Source organism: Centroberyx affinis, unplaced genomic scaffold, assembly GCF_046629955.1.
Source record: "Centroberyx affinis isolate AG114_WGS23_722 - 3 ecotype Tasmania unplaced genomic scaffold, CSIRO-AGI_Caff_v1 ptg003708l_1, whole genome shotgun sequence".
NCBI classification, from domain to species: Eukaryota; Metazoa; Chordata; class Actinopteri; order Beryciformes; family Berycidae; genus Centroberyx; species Centroberyx affinis.
Window position 1 is genome coordinate 3,157 of NW_027281598.1, and position 22,217 is coordinate 25,373.

The 22,217-nt window shown below is 43.6% G+C and overlaps 2 protein-coding genes across 2 annotated transcripts; one reads left to right on the forward strand and one right to left on the reverse strand.

The window, feature by feature from the left end:
- The first annotated feature begins 2,277 nt into the window (after positions 1-2,277).
- On the forward strand, positions 2,278-16,384 carry rhoq (ras homolog family member Q). The gene is made up of 5 exons (XM_071540680.1): positions 2,278-2,786; positions 3,193-3,251; positions 9,370-9,534; positions 12,424-12,519; positions 13,578-16,384. The coding sequence occupies exons 1-5, from the start codon at positions 2,645-2,647 to the stop codon at positions 13,737-13,739; spliced, it is 624 nt and encodes a 207-aa protein (XP_071396781.1). The 5' UTR covers positions 2,278-2,644; the 3' UTR covers positions 13,740-16,384.
- Positions 16,385-19,380: 2,996 nt separating this feature from the next.
- LOC139662089 (GTP cyclohydrolase 1-like) lies at positions 19,381-21,978 on the reverse strand. Its single transcript, XM_071540682.1, has 6 exons — positions 21,693-21,978; positions 20,906-21,015; positions 20,672-20,727; positions 20,514-20,545; positions 20,350-20,434; positions 19,381-19,507 (listed from the first exon to the last, which is right to left on the reverse strand). The coding sequence occupies exons 1-6, from the start codon at positions 21,976-21,978 to the stop codon at positions 19,381-19,383; spliced, it is 696 nt and encodes a 231-aa protein (XP_071396783.1).
- Between the last annotated feature and the right edge of the window lie 239 nt (positions 21,979-22,217).

The window sequence follows — 22,217 nt, forward strand, 5'->3', positions numbered from 1 at the left end:
CATATTTTGAGTTTCAATGAAACGTATAACATGATACATGTTGTTGTAATAACTTACTGTTTCTGGTATCAGACAACTGTACAACTAGAAAATAGTGACTTGATTCAGAATCACAAAATGCTAACAGGCCATGGACAAATACAAAACAATAGCTAATAAGCTAACCTTAGCACCAGGTAACACTTTGTGAGTCCATTTTTGAAAATTCCAAAAGTTTCTGAGCACATTTCTAACCTAAAAATACACAAAACTCTCCAAAAACATAATAAAAAAAACAAACAGCTGTAGGTCTATGCTTGACAGAGTTTCGTTAGCTGTAGGTAGCAAGTTAGCATTTTAGCAGTTGAAGACAAGTAGATTGTAATGGTGATGCTTTGTTTCTCAAAAGTAACAACACAATATGTGATGGTGGATGAGACAAAGATGTAGTATTTTTTGGCGCAATACAGGAAGAGTTATGACAGCTTCAGTAGGAAGAGACAGAAAATGTGAATTTTAACTTTGCTGTTAATGGGGAGTCTCCTTGTCTGCCTTCATCTTCTTTCCAGTCACGTCTTTCCACTGTTTATATCAATTTTACCATGTAACATAGGGTTTGAAAGAGATAGGGAAGTAAGGATATCAGTAATAGTGTGATAGATCACATTGCAAGCAGCAGATTGTTTGTGGTAGTGTCAGGATTTTGCTGAGAACTGGATATGAAAAGAGATATAAATACAAGAGGAGTTTCCCAGATTTACCACACTTTTTCAGATATGTATTAAGCCACAGACCCTTGCTTTGTAAGATGTTGTCCCAAGAAAATTATTATTTGTTATTTTAATGTCATTATTTGTTATTTTACTTGGGAAACCCCCTGAAGCCTTCTTAGGCCCCCTGAAGTTCCCGGCTCCTACTTGAGGAACCATTGGCTTAGAGAGCTGAGAGAGAGGAAGAGACAGAGAAACATGCATGTGCGTGTGTGTGTATGCGTGTGTGTGTGTGTCTGTGCATGTTCCTTTCCCTTTGTAGAGAGCCTTGTTTATTAAGATGGTTATGAGTGCACTAATTCAAGGAGACAGCCCACACCTGGCCAACTGCACCACAGAGGTCAAATCTCTGTATCTCCCCTCTTTCTTTCCCCAACACATACCTCCTCCTGTGGCGTCTCCATCTGCGGCTCCCCGGTCCCATCTCTCATATCTCTCATTCATCCACCACCTCCACCACACACACACACACACACACACACACACACATACACAGTAGTAAGCCTGGATCATCTACTCATCTGCTCAACCACAGTCATGTGAAAAGGCACAGGCACAGAGTATTCCAAATTTAGAGCCTGAGCGTTTATGATTTAGAATTACAGTTAGACTTTATGACTTAGTATTGACTTAGAAATTATAAGTTATAAGACAAAACAATGGATTGGGATATCTAATCAAACAGGTGGGGTATTCTTCTATAACCAGTTATGGAATATGGTAGGACAGGTGTATGTCTACACAAAAAAAAAAATCAGTATAATATTCCTATAATGGTAACACTTTACAGTAAGAGTCACTAAGTTAAGGGTAAGCATTAACTAACCCTTAATTAACAGTTAACTAATGTGTCTGGTAATCATTTACTAATGGTGTTCATGTTAACTTAGGTATTAATTTATACAGTATTAAATAGTCATCTTTATAAACTATTAAATAATGTATAAATGAATACCTTAGTTAATAGTACATATTAGTTGACTGTTAATTAAGGGTTAGTTAATACTTATTAAGCATTAACTTAACTTAGTGACCCTTCTTGTAAAGTGTTACCCCTATAATATTCCTAATAATATGCCTATGGTACTCAATAGTGAGTTTATAGTGACCTTATCATACTTATGGTATTTCTTATATATATTTCTTATATGATCAATATCAGTAATATTATTATATAGAGAGTTATAGTGAGTCTATACTCAATAGTTTATAGTGACATTGTCATACTTTATGGTAATTTCCTATCTCCTATGGTATCACTATAATATCTCTAGGCTATTCCTATTATAAGGACTTAGTATAGGGGCATAGTTTTGCTATGATATTTGTATAGTATCCTCCTAAAATGTATTATAGGATTACTATAGTTCTCGAGTATAAAAGTCAACACGTCCCCAGCAGGCGGTGTGCACTTTATCCAGAGCCCCTTGGTTTCAAATCCTAGCCCCGCCTCTCCAGCAAGCGCACCCACCTTGTCCACCACCACAGTGCGCCAGGGACCGGGGAGCTGAGGCGAGGGACACACCGGGGAGCAGGCACAGCGGACCGGGCTCAACAGGGGTGACGGCAGCGGCGACACCTCCCGGAGAAAACACGATCGCTTTTGGGGGTTAGGGGAAGTCCCATTAGGACTGTTGAGAGCCGAGGGACCCTGTACACACCGCGCACCCGCAAGATAGGCAACTCCTTTACGGCCAAATTTGGGAGTACCGTAACCGGTGGGGAGGAGGGGAGAGAGATGCAGTTCCCGTCCGTCTCGGTGCGTCGCGCAGTCGGGCTCCGACGCTGGTGATGCCCGCCGTCCGGGGATCACCGCCCAGCAGCAGCAGCAGCGGCAGCAGGTCGGGAAAACAGGGCGTCAGGGGGCGGATGATGATGATGGTAACGTCGGGATCATGGCAAACGGAACCGGCACTATCATGTTAAAATGCGTCGTGGTGGGAGACGGTGCAGTGGGCAAAACGTGTCTTCTGATGAGCTATGCCAATGACGCCTTTCCCGAGGAGTATGTACCCACGGTCTTTGATCATTATGCAGGTAAGAATACACTTCTACATCTGTCTGTCTGTCACGAGCGTCACCCAAATAAATGCCTTATCATAAAAGACAGATCCCGTATGTAAACTATTGCTATTCTGCGATCTATCGTGATTTCTCATAATAAAAGCCATATACATGAATGATGACATATGAAGGAAAATGTATAGAATATGTCTGAGTTGAATTCCCCGTTTCCTCTTGCACTCTTTCTCAAATTGCATTGGCTTGCATCTGTTGCTATAATCAAAACCACTTGTTTGCCTCCTTCATAGCGGAGAGAGGGGTAGGGGACCCCCCCCCCCTCTCTCCCTCCCTCCCTCCCTCCTTCTCTCTCTCTCTCCCCCTCCCTCACCCCCCACCCTTTCCTTCCTTCTCTCAACTGCTCTTTGTCATTTCCTTGCAGTGAGTGTCAACGTTGGCGGAAAGCAGTACTTGTTGGGACTGTATGACACAGCCGGTCAGGTACAGTTTATTTTTTACTCTGGCCCTGTGCCGAGCATGTCAAGGACACACACACACGCACACACACTCACTCTCTCTCCCTCTCACTCCATCTCTATCTCGCTCTCCCCCATGTGCTCCTGGGACCACTAACTATCCAATGGTGCCTCTGACACACCCACAGGCTCCATATTCAGGCCAGACACTAAGCTGCAACAGGTGATGGGTTTTCGCGCACGGGTTTAGTGCCAAAGTCTGGTGTGCCATGGACAGTGGCGGTAGTGAGGGGCTTTCAATAGGTCTATTATGTCGAGAACAGCGCTCCTATGTCCAGTAGTGATGTCACAGTTTTGTTAATAGGGCTGCCTAATGCCTGGGCTTTTTCTTTACAATGTGCCATTCAGTTAAAACTGTACTGAAAATGCACTGGCCAGCACATACACACACAATAATGTTTCCACTCAGCAGAAGAAGAGGCTATGTACACACAGACGCGCGCACACACACACACACACAAACCCATAAATGCATACATAAATAGGCATACAGACAGAGCAAGCATTGCAAACAGAAGCTCATTCAGAGGTGTTACTATATGGCAAATGGCCTGCATCTAATATCATTTGCCACCAAAACTTCCAAACCCATTAGTATTGACTACATTTCCTGGGCCAAAAGGAGGGTAGAGGATAAGGTATCACTTGGTCAGTGTGATAAATTAGACTATGAGGCGTAGGTCACGAAACACACACAGGTTAGAGGGAACATTGGTCCTGAATGCTCCTCTGATGTGTTTTTTTTTTTGGCTTCCAAATCCACTTCTGGTGATTTTTGCTCTGAATTTTAATGATACAAGCTAAAAGATCACATTTGGACTCACTTAGGCTACAATATGGCAAGTGCTACACCTTTTCATATTCAGTCGACACCCATGCACTCTTCTCTCTGCCCCGAGGCCTTTAACCTTCTGTCTTCCCGGGACCTAAAACCGTACGTAAGTCACACATGGAACAGTTAACACTTTTCCTCAGCACCAGATTTAACAGCGTGAAGTCCAAATGAGTCGCGAGCTTGAAATCCGATCCGTCCGTCGGAAAGGTGAAAAGCGCCGAAAGGTCGACTCGGGAATATTCAGCCGTTCCATTGTTGTTCATTCATGAATGCTAAATGAACAAGTCTATGAATACCAAATCATAGCCACCACCCCCCCCCCCCCCCTTCTCCTCTCTTCCCCACCCAAACAACTACCTGTGACCGCAGTGTTTTTTTCTGAGAAAACAGATGGTAGTAGAATCACTACAGAGGAACACAGGCTTATTGTCTATTCCGGCGTGTTTGATTGGGGTGTGTGTGTCACAGGAGGGGTTGTTTTTAGCTGATTCGGAGCGTCTGTGAAATGGAGAAGTTCCCCCAGATGTCTGCTGTGGGCGCCAGCGGCCGCCGAGAGTAGAGTTACTTCTCTTCAAACGCTGCCCCTCCGCCCCCCAACTCGGCTGACCTCTTTATGCCGAGCACAAGGCCAGCTGGTAATGTTTATAGCTTCAGCGTCTGATCAAAGACCCGGCGCCCCGGAGAGAGAGAGAGAGAGCGAGAGAGAAACTGAAAGAGAGAGAGGAAGAGAGAGAGAGAGACAGGGAAAGAGGAAGAGAGAGACAGAGGGGGGAAAACCAAAGAGAGTGAGGAGGAAGGAGGGAGGGAGGGGGGGGGGGGGCAAAAGTAGCAAATCTGCTCAGGAATCCTATAAGTCGGCTCACGGCATTGCCCAGAATGTGGATAAATTCCTCTCTGTTTCATTTCCCTGTCTCTCTTTCTCTGTCTCTCTCTCTCTCTCTCTCTCTCTCTCTCTTTCTCTTTCTCAATTACCCCATGCAACCAACCCCTGCACCTTCAATTCACAACTCTCCCTCCCCTCGCCGTCCCCCCCAACCTCTGGTCCGCGCGCTACACATGTTTTATTGGCTCTGAGCGCCCTTTAATATTTATATTCCTGGCATGGCTGGAGCTCCCACAATGCCTTGCCGTTTCACGGGCTATCAGCAGAGGTTGAGGGTGTGGGGGTGGGGGGGTGGGGGGGGGGGAGCTTTACAGATACGGCGGCTGTCGCGTCGGACGCGGCGTGACGCGGGTGTCACACGTCGGGAGCCAGATAATCACAGCTCGGCACTGAGCTTAGTGTGCCGCCGATGCCGCTTCCCTTCCCTTGCCTGCCATTGTCTGGGAGCTGCCACGTCGCTCCCCCCCGGGCGCAGGCAGCCTATTGAATTATTCCATATGGAAGGTCTGCGAAGTCTGTTTGCCGAAAGTGACGAGGGGAACAGAGGGGAAAAGTCTTTACTTATTCATTCATTCTCCTGCTGCTGCTGCTGCTGCTGCTGCTGCTGCACTCATGGAGATCTAGCATCGCTGCCCGAGGAGGAAGCAGGAGGAAGCAGGAAGTGGATGCTAAGTGCTGTTGTACCCATGGCAACGCTGGAGGGGTGGGGTGGGCGACCTCGGGAGTCGCGGCCCCGTGGGGATCTGTCTCCTCCTGCCCTCTTAACCCCCCCCCCCCGCCCCCCTCCACTACCTTTGTTGCTGCCGAGTCCCTCATTTGCTCGCCCCTTCAGATTCTCTCACACTCAACTGCACATCCCGTAATCACTTTTACCACTCCACTTCACCCATTACCCCCCCCCCCCCCTCCCGTCTTTGCACCGTTTGGTACAGTCTGATGACTCGTTTTTGACTCAGCAACCCAATGTGGCCCGTTGACCTCCAGACTTCCCAGCGGGAGGTGGAGGGTGGGGGGTGATGGGGTGGAGGGGCAGACTGGAAATGGCTTCACCCAGCTGGGGGGGGGGGGGCTGTCGCCACTCAGCTGCACAGTAACACAGTCATGCTACAGCCGTTTGGATGTGCACTCCAGTGTCGCCCCGATACATAATGTTCCCTCTGGTATGGAGGGAACATGATGCCAAACTCCATTCAAAATTCAGAACACTCCATTCATCTGGTAATCTGCTTACTGGCAAACATCTCTTAAAATTATGACTCAAGGACTTTTCTGAATCGTTAGCAGCCACTCTTCAATTCGCCACACATTTAATCCAACAAGCAGCACTTATGTCAATGCAATTTTTTAGATTTGCTTCACGCTGCTTGCTTCCGCTGAACATGGTGTAATATTGGTGGTAGAAGATTGTGGGAAGAACAGGCGAGCCAGTCTTAAAAGTTGAAATTGTATTGAAGCTTATTTGGGGTAGTGGATGTATGCTGAATTGAATAGAAGATCTGTAAAATGTAAAAGTCATGTTCTACCAGATATACTGTATATCTTTGCCAATAAACAGCATTAAACTGTCACATTTTTGAATGGAGTTTGGCACGATGTTCCCTCCATACGAGTTTGAATGGCACGTATCTGGGCTAGAGCTATGAGGGAATGATCATCAATCACCATTAAAGGGCCGGTAAAACAGAAACTAGGATAAATTGCTCTTTTACTCCAGAGGTTAAATCCAGTTCTGGAACATGTACAGGTTGGCGGATGGAAGCGTCTGCGTCTGGGCTTGCTTTCTTATAGCCGGCGGCCATGTTGGAGCGGGCGTCTCTGACTCTGTGACACGGCGAGCTCATAGAGCCCCCGAGGAGGCGATCGGAGTCAGGAGAGGAGAGAGAGATAGAGGAGAGACACAGAGAGAGGGGGCGGAGGAGGGGGTGACTCACTGGTATCATAGCACTCATATGTCACTGAGTCAACGGCACACACACACACACACACACACACACACCGCTGAGCTCCCACACTAGCCAAGTGAAAAATGCCGAGCCTCACCCTGATGGAAATGTATGGGCATGTATAGAGGAGAGTCGGCGTGAATAAGTTAAACTCCTCATACACACACTCACACACACATACAAACCCACTCTCATTTCCTCCTTTTCTCCGCCTATCCTTTCTTCCCTTTGCCCCTGATCATAATATTTACTGTACGCTCTTCAGAGAGACTGTTATGCAACGTGTCGGGGATGTATGAACTGTGCTGATTAAACAGAATGACATACATAACATATGCCTCCCGGTGGAAACTTTTCTCCCAAAGTGCCTCAGCGTATACATTTCTGGATCAAACCTTGGCAGTGTTAGTGCCAAGCTGCACCCATTGAGCGATGTAGGAGGATACACTACATATTGTATTATGTAATGTACTGAGGAAAACTCTGTGTGAGAGGCAGAGATGGGTCCCTGAGAACCTCCGGGCCTGTTTACAGTAAACTGCTGAGTGGCTTACACTGTGTTCCTCTCTGTCCGTGGGTCACTGGGGGGGGATCGGAGGATTGACTCGTGCAGGAAGGGGCGCAAAGGTCATGAACACACACACACAGTTACAGCACACTTGATCCCATGTGACAGATTTATATGCGGGGGTAGAGGAAAGCGCACATGTACATGCCGATACACGTTCTCCCAAATCGGTTAAAATGAGCTGGAACGCGGTACAGAAGTATCAGCATTTTTTTTTTTCATGGCATGTTGAGGTTTTCATGAGAAGTATTGACAGGCGCTTCACTTCATAAACTGTACAAGTGAATGTCAGCCCTGGGTCATAAAGTGCACATCATCTTTAGCGTTTGTTTCAGCTTGCGTGGAGCACCAGAGGGGTGGGGTTTGCCGCATTCAGATAGTGTCAGGTAAAGTTATCAGTCAGAAGTTCCCGACGCTCAATTAATCATCCGATGTGCCAAACCCGACCCATCTGGTGCTCCGAGAAGGTTAAAACAGCCGCGAAGAGTTATTCCATGCTAAAACTCGTGAAATACTGTAGTCATTTAGAAGTAAGCGGATGAGTAACTCATAAATGTTTGAATTACATCCAGTTGACCTCTCTTTCATCCAGCGAGGAGTAGTTTGAATCATGTACGGCTCGAGCGCGGGCGTGAAGATTGGTCCGCTGTTTCCCTCATCTACTCCAATTTAATATAAAGTCAATATATCTGAAAGTCATTACACAGGCAACAAAATATGACACATTTGCATGGCTGATCTACCGCTGTTGGACGAATCTGAAGCCATTCGCCTGATTTGCATAACCATTTCCCTTGAACGCATTTGCATGGGAATGAGTTGTCTCTTGAGGTCCTTCCATAGCAGACTGGGCTCTGTCTCTGGTTCAGAATGGGACTGGGCCAAGGCAAGAGAATGAGAGACATGCCAGCGGTTGGTTGTCCGAGGCATTGCAAGAATCTCTGGCACAGTGGGGCCATTGTATCTAATTTGCTTTGATTTCCAGGGATCGCTGACAATAAATGCCCCGGACAAGAGCGTCGGATTGATTCACTCGGTCCGAGTTGGTCAGGTTGAATCATATCTAATGGCCTGGAGATCCATCGATTCCCACTGTCTTCAGGCCGGCCCGCAGACGGCCGTCCTGACATCGCTCAGAGAACTGTCTGTCACCGAAAGCGAGACGGCTCATGAATATTCATGTGTGTTCGAGTCGGACAGTCTGTCAAAAGGGTTTATCTTCGGCGCGGACAAGGGAGCGCTTGATCTCGAGCACAAGAGGACAGTCTTGCGTATGTGAATTAGCCATTTACACCGGGCACATATCGGAGATGGCAGCGCGTCTGGTTCTGAATGTCCTGTGGCGATGCCTTTAAAGGAGTGCAAAAGTGAAGTAATGCTTAATTTTCCCTGTCAAAAAGAGAGAGAGAGAGTGAGAGAAAGAGATGACCAATGAAGACTTTCACGTGAAGGTCATCTTTTTGCACATTCTTTCATTTTAATAACTCAATTCCAATTGCCTGTCATAAAACCGCTCATCATTCGCATAAAACAGCTGAGTGGCTTGGCTGTGTGCGTGAAGGAACGCAGTCGATAAGCGCAGTATAAAGTTAGCGCTCCTCTCTCCCACTTTCTCTCTCTCTCTCTCTCTTTCTTTCTCCTCTCCCGGCTCCAGCCAAGAGTAAAAGGGTGTCTGCGTATGGAGCTCACTTTTCATACGCTTTAATAATTCATGAATAATAACTCCACGGATGTGACAAAACGGAGGTGATCGAGTTTGTTTGCTCCCCCTCTTCTGCCATCCTGACCCCTGACCCCTGTCCTCCTCTGACCCCAAATACCAACCTTAACCGCTCCCTTCCCCTCCCTCTGCAGGAGGACTACGACCGCCTGAGGCCGCTGTCCTACCCGATGACCGACGTCTTCCTCATCTGCTTCTCGGTGGTCAACCCGGCCAGTTTCCAGAATGTGCGGGAGGAATGGGTCCCCGAGTTGCAGGAGTACGCACCCAGCGTGCCCTACCTGCTCATCGGCACCCAGGTCAGTTTCTGTGGCTGCGTCCACACTGCGGGCCTTCATGCTCAATTCCGAATTCATGCTCATATCTGACTTTATGGCATGACTGTTCATATCTATTCTTGGATGTAACCCATATGATACCAGTATTAACTGATGTTGAGAAGACACGCATGTGCAGGTAACAATAACAAAAGACGTCACCGTTTTGGTTTGAGCCTTTCAGTTTTGACTGAACTCAAGCATCAATCAAGTTGGAATATTTAACTTTCTTTCCATTGTTGTGTCTCATTGTCCTCCATGCTAACTCATGTTGGCTCAGCCAAGCTGTCATGGGCGCCATAATTATGACAGATGAATGGGATTTAGTTATTGTCATGGCAATGCTGACAAATTCCGATTTGAGTGTTCAAATACAAGTCACATGTAGGTTGCATACCACATCCAGATCAGAATAAAAAAAAAATGCAACTTCATTACACTGAGTAGAAAACATCACATCTGTGTCACATGTGAGGGAAATTTTTAAACCCAGAGTCTATTGGCTTTGGTCTGTGTTAAACTCGCCTGCATTCATGCATTATGATCATTACACATGGCAAAATTTCAAGCAAACCATAATTTATCAACAAAAGCCACATGGGAGCAATCTCTTCCTTCACTGTTGTGGAATTTGGTGCGGGAAGAGGTTTTCTTCCAGGGTAAACCAACATGGACCATCAGCATTACCTGCGTCTGTCATCACATTAGCTGTCAGACACTTTGTGGGAATCGTGGTGGTCCTCATGTATAACAAAGGATTATCTCACTACTTATAGAATGAGATTCTGAATAAATAACTCATATCTTTTCACTCAATTTCTCGCTTTGACAATTCAGTTTTGTAGAACAGGGGTTTCTTTAACAACAGTCAATATAAGCATGTTTCTGTGATATTAGACTCTCGTATTTAACCCATAATATCCAGCGCTTCCTGTAGTTGCGCAAGATCACTGTAGGATTGAAACAGGGTTAGGTGTGTGAAAACGCCCTAAAACTGACAGCTGCATAATGCAAATGCATCATCAAGGAGTGACAGTCACAGGAGGATGTAAATGAATGTAATTTCATGGAATTTTGTGAGTGCTTTCAATTCATTAATACTACCAATAATATAATAATAATGATAATTATTACTTAAATAGCTTGTTTTTTATCTAGACTTTGGAACAGCCAATAGGAACCTCTTGTTTTTAATCTAGACTTTGGAACAGCCAATAGGAATCTCTTGTTATTAATCTACTTTGGAACAGCCAATAGGAACCTCTTGTTTTTGATCTAGATTTTGGAACAGCCAATAGGAATCTCTTGTTATTAATCTAGATTTTGGAACAGCCAATAGGAACCTCTTGTTTTTAATCTAGATTTTGGAACAGCCAATAGGAACCCCTTGTTTTTAATCTAGATTTTGGAACGGCCAATAGGAACCCCTTGTTTTTAATCTAGATTTTGGAACAGCCAATAGGAACCTCTTGTTATTAGACTTTGGAACAGCCAATAGGAACCTCTTGTTATTAATCTAGACTTTGGAACAGCCAATAGGAACCTCTTGTTATTAATCTAGACTTTGGAACAGCCAATAGTAACCTCTTGTTATTAATCTAGATTTTGGAACAGCCAATAGGAACCTCTTGTTATTAATCTAGACTTTGGAACAGCCAATAGTAACCTCTTGTCATTAGACTTTGGAACAGCCAATAGGAACCTCTTGTTTTTAATCTAGACTTTGGAACAGCCAATAGGAACCTCTTGTTATTAATCTAGATTTTGGAACAGCCAATAGGAACCTCTTGTTTTTAATCTAGACTCTGGAACAGCCAATAGGAACCTCTTGTTTTCATCTCATATGATGTCAAAAGGTGATATAGCGTTAAAAAGTGATCGGTAAAGTCTTAAAAATCAACTATGCACAAGTAGTTTTGAAGTAATGACATAATCCTAAATATTAGCTCATTGCTCAAACCTCCAAACCCACTGCCAATACCATATGTACTCTTAAAAACGAGCACCGGCTAGTGGGAGTCTCTCAGTCTGTGTTCCCTGGCAACCGCACACCAGTGAAGCCAAGGCCCAGCAGTGATGAGGAGGATGGAGTGGGTGTCTGATTTATCTGGTGTCAGCTGATATTTACTGCTCTTTTATCAGTTCCCGTCATAACTCGCTCTCCTCTCTTCAGCTGCATACTGATATGTACACATAGACTCATAACAGGGACCAGAGCTGCCACAAATCAAACAAACCCACAAATGGGTTAATTAAGGTTGCTTCCCAGTCAGAGTTGTGCTGATTTGCGGCGGCGGGGCCTGCGCGCTGTGCAGGTGGATGCGCTTGCCGTAATTGCTTATTAGTGAGATAGGGAGTGTGTGTGTGTGTGTGTGTGGATGAACTGTGTGTGCTCTGCATTCCAATGAATAAAAGAGTGAGGAACCTTGTGGTTGGCTGTGAAATGACTTTGCACAAGAGCAGGAAGTGTGGGCCAACGTGGCTTTGTTTCAAACCGAACAAAAACGCACTCGCTTACACAATTCAACTGTTTGACAGCTCAAAGCTACGGTTAGAAGCACGGTGTCAGCGCACTGCAAAGCCAGTGTGTTGCTCAGAATAGTACCGCACAGCTGCCTCCATATCCGATTGGCCGTATTGATCGGCGGCATTGAAATATTACATTTAATTTAGAACATCCGCTGCTGTTACAAATAGTCCAGATGTTGATGGAAGACGCCAGAAGTGCAGTAAAATAATTCTCTCAGACCATCAAGCCTAATAATCATGGTTTACAATCTAGTGAAATACTCATGATTGTCACTCTAACTGTAATCGTGCATCCTTCCTGTTCAACTAGCTAACAGGACGTGTGTGTGTTATCTCTCTCAGATTGACCTCCGTGATGACCCCAAGACCATTGCCAAACTGAATGACATGAAGGAGAAGCCCATAGCCACTGAGCAAGGGCAGAAGCTGGCGAAGGAGGTATGGATGTCTGCCTGTCTGTCTGTCTGTCTGCCTGGAGCGGTGAAATAATATGTAGTTAGTGGAATAGAGAGCGGGGGAAGCTGATTTTTTTCACCAGTGTTGCAGACTGGAGCTGTCAGGTCTCGTTAGATTCCTGTGTGTTGAAGTGACCCTGGAATGTCTCCGTAGGAATGTCATTTCTTTAGTGAAACGGTCGGAATTCAGACCTCTGTGCATTCTTCGGGCCCAAAATGAGTCCAGGAATATGTGCTGGGTCCACACAGATGTCCAGTGGGGCGAGTGACTGTAGGATGCACATACCAAATGTGGTCCATGATTAATCGCTGCTGTCAGAGGAAAACCTACAACACACAAGTCAACCTTTCAAAAATTAAGACAATCTGGACTCGTTTTACTTGTATTCATGCATTTTTGGCAATGCCAGATAGGTTTTAGATGGGTTTCATGAGTCATGGGGTCATGAAACTTGAAAATATGAAAATCGCTCAAATTAGAGTTACAAGGATTTGACTTAATGGCAGCAGTATTTTAAGTCATGAATGTTGCCTTAATTACACTCAACTGTGTTGTCCACAGATCATCTGGCCTCCATATTGTATGTCAGGGTTAGAAATCCTAAATAACTACTGATTGACCATTGGATAGACCCAGTCTGTTATTGCTGTAAACCAATGGAAACCAAAGGGACAAAAGAGGCAAAAGATCTAACGTTGGTGAGTCCAGCTTTCTCTGGACGGAGAGTTTAGGAGACAGTTTGTATTTTGGTCTAAAATCTAAATTTGGGCTAATTTTGATTTGTCACTACCTGTGGGTGGAGAAGGAACCAAACCCAACACCAGGATTTCATTTGGGCAAATAGAGTGAATTTACGGAGTCCAAATTAGTGAAGATGGGACGTTCTTCTCTATTGCAGCCCCACTTTGTGTTTTAGACTGATAAAGATGGGTGTGTTTTTACATAAACATCTTGCCTAGTGCGGCTTTAACTGCTAATTGGATAGACCTGGGTTTGGATAGATTGCTTTGACTGACGGTCCATCCTTTCCTCCTCCTCAGATTGGTGCATGTTGCTATGTGGAATGCTCAGCGTTGACCCAGAAGGGCCTGAAGACGGTGTTCGACGAGGCCATCATCGCCATCCTGGCTCCCAAGAGGAAGAAGGGAGCGCTGAAGAGGAGACTGGGACCCCGCTGCATCAACTGCTGCCTCATCACGTGATACATAAACGCAGAAATCATTCAACGAAAACCCATAAACCAAACCTGGACTGAAGGCATAAAAAAGACAGATAATGGAAAAATGCGTAGACGGCGAAGAGAGCCAGAGAGAGAGAGACTAAAGGAGTGAAAAAGGACAAAACCAGAGCTGCTTTTAAGCTGTTGGCGCTCTTGAATGGCCACAACTCTCTCCCACTGTCCAGCTCTGGGGTTTAGGATGCAGTTTACTACCAAAGGAGCACAAAACCCAAGTCAATCTCTTCTGAAAGACTGTGTTTGCCTCAAAAGTACCTTCTTTTATAACCATTTTTTAATCCTTTTTCCTGTATAAACTTATTGTACGCTGTCATATGAAACAAGACAAAAAAAGGACATTTGAAGTTTTAAGGGAAAAGAGTTCATATTCCTAAAGTTCTAGGACGGTTCAAGCTAGATTCTCGATTTGTGAATAATTAACAGTTGCCAACGTCCTGATTTGACGAGAAAAAGCCTGGAATGGCGTTGATAATGAATGGGAGGCTGACTTTAGTGACACTGTGATAGTGCCCAAGGTGGATTTCTGGGTATAGGGGCACAATTTCTGATTTCAACCCAGTGCTACAAATACTCTGCTGCCGCACAAAGTCTGTCTCCAATTATTTGTCATTTGAGGACCTCCAAATTATACCTCTTGAAGGAGTCATTCATATTCACAAATTTTAATTTTTCAAAGATGGAACTACATATGAGAATTTTGCTTTTTTCCTTTTAAGTTATGGTATGTGAGTGTGGGTTGTTTTTTTTTTTTTCTTCCTTTTTTGTAACCATATCGATTATAACGACAGAATGGATGGGTTTATATAGCACTCTGCACCTGGCCTCCAAGCGCTTTGCTTTGTGTGTGGGATAACACACACACACAACAAACCAATGAAATGCGGTTCAGAAAACAGACTTTGGACCCGCAACTATATTATTTTATACTTGGAGAGTATTGTTTTTCCTCCCAGCCCTTATGAAAACCCTATGATTTTTGTCGTGTGGCTTGCCAGCTCAGACGTTAGAACTGAAGAGGTCTATTCCAAAACACTATATATCCAAAATATATATTACCTGAAGTTTATGATTCAATATCTCTAAAATATAGATGATCCAGTGTGTAAAAGTATTACATTTACATACTGTGATTTAAAAAGTACTATCATTTTTTTGTTATCCATCATTTTTTAAGAGTAGGTGTCACGTTTTTCCACATGGTGTCTCGTTTCGTTACATATCCGATGCCCAAAGAATCAAATGCACACGCTCTCATCACCGTCAGGTGGCTAAGATGACCTAATACTGTATATCTGATGCACAACACGAAGCACAGTCTGCGTCCCCTCATGACCCCACGCAACAAAGCACATCCCTCTGCCTCTGAACGCCGCCCCTCTCCCCCGGAAACAAGGCCGATTGAAGCACAGGACACGCACACTTTCCCATCAGGCACTGTAGTACGAGCACAGTCCACCATCTGACCGTAGTCCAGCACTCCTGTGACTGTTTCGGGTGGAAACCTCGTATCTCCCAAATGTCAGCTTATCAGGAACCAAGGAAAACAGCTGCTTGTAGCTTGAGCACCATGCAATTTTGAGTTCATCCAATGGGTTCTGAAAGGGTTTCATAGCCCATACACAACCATGTAATCCTTCAAAAAGCACCAAAATCGGAGCTACGAGGTTTTCACATAACAGCGAAGGGTATTTACAATCTGAGGAAACACATACTGACCACCATCCATGTACCGATCCTGTCATTTCTGTTCAGCAACAATAGAAACAGGATATCCCATAGGAATTAATTGTATGAAAATCACATTCTACTATGTTTTAAGTAGAAATTGAGGTTATATATGAGGTGTAACAGGATTTCAAACCTACATGGCTCAAATTGTAAAAAAAAAAAAAAAAAAAAAAAAAAAAAAAAGCCTCAATGTAATGATGGAGCAACTTATGGCAAAGTGTGACTGAACTTTCCTCGCAAACCAAACATTCGAAATGCAGGCTCTACTTATCTTTATGCATTTATTATTGGCTTTTTCTAAGGTTTTTTTTTTTTTTTTTTTTTTGTTAATATTAATCAAAGGTGCCAACACTTGCTAAAAAAAACGACTTCTATGACATTTAATGTTCTGCTCAGAATCGGACGTGTTGACTGATTAAAGCTTTAATGTAACTGGTGCTCCCCTCTCTCTGTCCCGGCCTGCGCTGTGTGCCGTCTCTTGACCCTGAAGCAGCGGAGTGGACCGCAGGGTGAAGGACTTTCTCGCTCCAGACAAGAGACTCGTTTTCGCTTGCTTACGTGTCGTTTGAGGTCCACCCTCAGGATCGAGGGTCTAAGTGCCGCAGCCGCCCGATGCATTCTCCCGTTGATGATGCTCCTCTCTTCTCAATAAATGTGTTTACTGTGTTAATAAGCCGGCTTGGAGGGTTTAACTTGGGGAGAGGAGCGGGATCGGCCGCGGAGCGCAATTTGTGAAATTAACTTTTGCAGTGTTTATTTCTGGAACTGACTGTGTTCATGTGCGTAATGGCTCAGACATCACTGGGTTGACTTGTTAAGCAGGTCACCAGAATTCAGCTATGAGGTTATATGAAGACACATATTTAACGTTCATATGCTTTATTCACGAAATTTATGTTAAGATTGCATTTTTCTTTTAAGTTGGTGAGGTATTTCTTCAGTTTTCTCCTGATGTTACTACTCAATCTGTACGAGGATGAGTTGTGTTCATCTCTAAAGCATGAGCGCCACTTGCTGGCCACATCTTTACTCTAGAATATCTCCATCTTTTTTTTTTCTTTTTTTTTTGTACCTGATCCAGGGAGCGGTTTGCACGCTCTATTTAATTCCTGTTCTGCTTCACATTCATACCGTTTTACACAATCACATCTGAGAGCTGCTTCTGCTGTTGGGACACTTTTATTGTAGGAGTCGGGGGTTAAGTGCCTGGCTCAGGGGCAGAAACTACAGTCTTACCCATCCACTTTCCCCACATGCATTTTCCCAGCCTGAGTACAGAACTGGAAAAATGTGCTTCTTTTTCTGCAAGGATCAGATTTGGAAAAAAGCCAGGTGTCAGATGAAGTGATGCAGTCACTTTTAGTTCATTTGGTTAATTTCTAGAAATGAAAGGCGAGTAAGGCAATAAGCAATAGGCAATAACCCATTTGACTCAAATAGAAATAAAATCCCCAATATAACGATGGAGCAACTTATGGTAAAGTGTGACTGACTTTTTTTGGCACCACTTTTGTGATCAGGCATCTTAGCTAACATTATTCTCCAAGCTAACGCACACTAAGTGACATCTTTTCAGGGGTGTGTCAAGTCATCACAAGAGAATACAGTCTGACACTTAATCTTACAATTTAAGTAAAGAATCAGGCTTCATTCTTTTCACCATGATGTAACAGCAATGGGAAATTAGGCCTACATTTATTCATAAATTACATTTATTCAATGAAACATTGCAATAAAGTTTGATGATTGAACATGCCCATGGCATAGCTTGAGATTGCAAGATAGTACAGACTTTTTACAAACTACAATCATCAGTAATTCAGATCTGAATGCCAGGGGGCCCATTTTGTATTTAGGGGGCCAGTGATGGGGCCCCCCATCCACTGTCACAGGCCTGGGTGCACCCGTACCCCCTGCACCCCTGGGGTTTACACTCACTGTATCTACCATATGATTTCTCATGAAGCAGTCACCTGAGCGTCCGTGTGGTCTCAGCATTAAAATTAGAGGTCCCAAGACCAAAATCAGTTGGTTCCTTCCCAGGTCAGCTGTGTCAAACGTGTTGGCTAAATTTGAACTTTAGCTGGATTGTAGAATTCAACTCATGATGCTGTACGTTTGTCACATTTCACATGTAGTTTCAGCCTTTTCCCCAGACATTTCCATCGATTCAACGCATTGATTGAAGGTTAAAGGAATTTCAGTTTGCCTCACATGAACTCTTTCTTCAAAGAATCTGTATCAGCGGGTCAGCTGGTTATAAACGAAGGTGACACTCAAACAACGTTTCACTTTGGTAGCAAGTATTTACTTTTTGGCACACGACCCTCAATGAGTTCATGAGGTTCATCGATGTCTGTACAGTAGATACCTCACTCACTTTAAGTCCTACTTTTTACATGCACAATGTAGATGCTGTAAATTCTACCCAAGAGACAGATCACTTTTTCCAGTTTTACAGTCTGCATCACATATATACAGTTCCACACATTCTTACATGGGAGCTGCCCAGTGCAATGGATATGGATTTTTTTTTTTAAATCATTTTCGATATGCTGTTTATTAGTAGGATTTGCTGCTATTATCTCACTCCAGTTTAATTGAACAGCACAAAACACATGTATGTCTAAATCCAATTCAGAGTTTTGGAAGTTTCCACTCCTCTGAGCCTGATTAGGTTTCGTCTGAGTCAAACAAAACCAGATTTGAAACCACAGAAAAAACACAATGCCTATGTCCGTTTCAAGGTTTTGAAGCCGTTATAACCTGTTTCTGGATAAATCAGAGATGTTTCTGTGTAGGGTCTGTTGTGTAGGGTTACTGAAGGTTTCAGTAACCCTACACAATATCCAGGAAAGAGAAAACCCTATACTGCCTCTCAGTTGTCCTATGAGATTGATGCTTTACACTTACATTTTATACATTCAGCTGACATTCTTATCAGAGGGATTTACAGTGAGGTAGGGGCAACAAACCCGTGACCTTTGACCTGGTCTCTGTAACCTAGGTCACCGTACTTCATCTAAAGGCTTACTTGGAGCACCCTAATCTTACATTAGTTTTCTGGGATGACAACTATTTGGAAAATCTCAGAGTGAGTCTAAATGTTCTGTTTGCATCATCCTGCCCAGAAATTCATCAGCAACTATAGTCTAGAATCAGAGAAACAAATTGAAAGTAGCAATAGTAGCAGTTTTATTGATTTGTGAAATCAGACAGGACAGGCAAATACATATCACATGACAATTGATGTATCAAAAAACTATGATCCACTATTTCTATCAACCTTACACTGCAAGCATTGTATGAAGAAGCAGCACAGAAAGCATACAATATGACCCTGGAATGATACAAAAACTTTCATCAGCAAAATGAGAATCTGCTGTACTTTCAGTTGCAGAAACATCTTTAAATTAGCATTGTAAATTGTAGCTGAATCACCCTGTAGCCTTGCATCAATAAAATATCTGCACCCATTGTTAATTCTGAAGAACTTGCTCATGAACCAATTAATTACAAAGAACTCACATTTTTAATGGCCCCATTAAAGCTGAAGTTGAGTTAATGTCATGAAGTACAGCTAAATGGAGCAATACAATGAAATAACATAAATTCTGTCAATAAGTACCATGTGCCATGCAGACTTTACATTCCAATGGAGATTTTTTTTTTTTTTTTTTTTTTTAGATACGTCATCTGACAAAGTATCAACTTACGTAAAACCCACCAAAAATCCCAAATGAAGAAAGGTGAAACAGCAATCCACTTTAAATAAAAAAGAGAGATACACATGGGGAAAATCAAAAGGTGGGACTGTGTTGCAGGTTAAAACTGTGGACATTTCCTTGTGTGGAACTGCCTGCTGAGGTTCAAACTTCTCACTTCCATGTAAGAGCGAGGAACTCCTCGCGGGTCTTGGGATCTTCTTGGAAGGCTCCCAGCATGACACTCGTTACAGTCTTGGCGTTCATCTTCTGCACACCTCGCATCACCATGCACATGTGACTGGAGTACACAAAGGAGGCAGATGAAATTACACTGATTGCACGGATTCAGAAGACATTTAACATTAGAATCTTGGAGATACAGTATATACCACATTTTCACTAAATCTAGGTGACTGGGAGACTGTAGATCTCCAAACTATCTTCTCAATTGCTACATCATCTTGTTTGCTGGAAGTATTTTTTTTCTATTTCCATATTCTCCATAAGCTGGCTTCAAGTGATCCTTCATATTCAGCCAGTCCTGAAATCTAACACACAATACAAATGGCAAAACAAGGAAGTTAGAGGACTGAAATATGCTGTGAACCTATCAACTCTTATGTATATCAGTCCAATAATGTTGTGCACCAAATTTGGCCCAAAATTAGAGAAGCCTTGGGCCCACTGACAAATTTGTACAGTATATGTTTTCACAATCAGATCCCCTTTTAACTCTAGAAAGACTAAGGGATTTGTGAGTTTAAGAGACGCCAACTGAAGGAGATAAATATAATTATAACTCATATTTCCTGGTGTGATTTATAAAATCTAACAACACTGGTTTATACAGGAAGTGGGTCTAGAAAGAGTCGTGGAGGGCTATTTTGAAAGCTGAGATGTTTCAATTCTAAAATTCAAAACATCTGTGAATTGACTGCAGCTTGGCCTTTCTAGACTTAAACGTTTGTTTGGATTTCTAGTGACACCTTGAGGTCAACTGGGGTAAGAACATTTAGTATAGGCCTATATTTAGGTGTTTGCCATCTTGCCTGGTCCTATCTGAATAGCCATGGTGCAGTAAAACCCACCTATACATCTGACCCTGGTATGCTATGTATGAGACAAAGGTCGAATACTCACACAGCCTCAATCACCACCGCCACCCCGGCCGGCTCCAGCGCCTCAGAGATAGCTGTTGCTATCTGTTTGCTTAGACGCTCCTGGACTGTGGAGAAAACAACACAGTGAATCTAACAGAAAACCACAGAAGAAGAGTTAAGAGTGGACAATCGGCACTATTTTACCTTGAAGCCTCCTGCTGTAGATCTCCACAATTCTGAAAGGGGAGAACAGTAAAGTCAGGGAGACAGGCGTGTGTGTTTGCACTTTGTGTGTGTGTGTAGGCCTGTGTGTGTATATGTGTGTGTGTGTGTGTGTGTGTGTGTGTGTTATCATCACCTACCTAGCCAGCTTGCTTAGACCAACCACTTTCTTGTTTGGGAGGTATGCTATGTGAACCTGACACATTAAAACAAAGCATATAACATCAATGTACACAAATACTACATCATAATATGTAATATAAAATACATAATATATCAAATAATGCATACACACATAAACTCACGCAATCCCTGTCACAGACACAATCAATCTCTGTCACATGCAGAGCTGTAACAGTCTTTCATTGAATTACCTTGCCAAAGAAGGGCACCAGGTGATGTTCACAGAGAGAGAACAGATCAATGTCCTTGACAATCACCATCTCGTCGTGGTTTTCATCAAAGACTGCGTCGTTCAAGATAGCTGTGTGGAGATGGAGTGTTCTGTAAACACCAGTCTTTATACTGGAGCAAATGACAAAACCCAAAGTGACAACTGATGTGTCCATCAGTTAGGATTTTGCATCAGTTAATCCTGATGATTTATGAAACTTAAATCTGTTAAGACCAGGAGGACAAGATGTTCATTTCATTTTCAGCATATGGTGTGGCTCCATCCAATTTGTTTTATGGCCATATTGAAATGTCTTCTGTGCGCAAAGTAGCCCTGCTTGAGATGGGTTTTACAGTAAAAAGACCCTTTCTATTCACTTTCAAGATATACTTGCAAGAATATGCAGTGATGTACTAGCAATTAAGTCTAGTATTGACTTAAAATGTTTTCCTCTGTCAGTGGGGTTTTCTTGGAACAAGTAACAATATCTTGAAATAAGGGGGATCACTCCACTAGATAATGGAACCTGATTCAAGACAATTCTTGAAGTGGATTTGCATTGGAAACACTTCAACAATCTCATCCCACTGTCATTTTTTTCTCCACGTTTTAAGACTTTAAGACGCACTAGACTAAATCAAATACTGGATATTTTTGCAGTCTGTTTCGCTGACTGGTAAGTATTTTCTTTAAGATATCCTGTAGATTATCATTGCTAATTGTTTTGTCGTCTCAGAAAATCTTTAAACTCATCCCCGCATACTCACCCTGGGTCGTCTCCTGGTAGCCTTTGGTGAGGAACTGCATGGCCTTGGCTGCGCGTAATGGTGTGCGCAAAAGGCCCTCCCGCTCGGTGTCCTCTCCAAGCTCCGTCAGTATGGTGCTGTAGGCTTTCTCTACGCAGGACAGCCTGGCCGCATCTTCAGAGTCCTTGGAGCTCTTCTCTTCTCTGCACGAGTCACTATGCTGAGACTCACTGCACATGTTCAGGTAGTTAGTAACTATTTTCCCATTGGCGGCGACGTTCATCTCGGAAGCGTGGTGATACTCCATTCTGACTCTTTGAATGAAAGATGCTGCAGCTGCTGCGACGGGATGCGATGTGATTGGCTGATGGAGTCAGTGGGATTTGGAGACGACGCACGTTTGCTTTCAAAGCCTGACGTGGGGCCTCGCGGCGAGCTTTTATTGTCACTCAAGTCATAGCAAATTTCCTCATAAGCGCGCTTCCTAGACTGCGAGGCCCCAAAATGAATGTGGAAATCAATTTCGAGGAAATCACTGTAATTCTA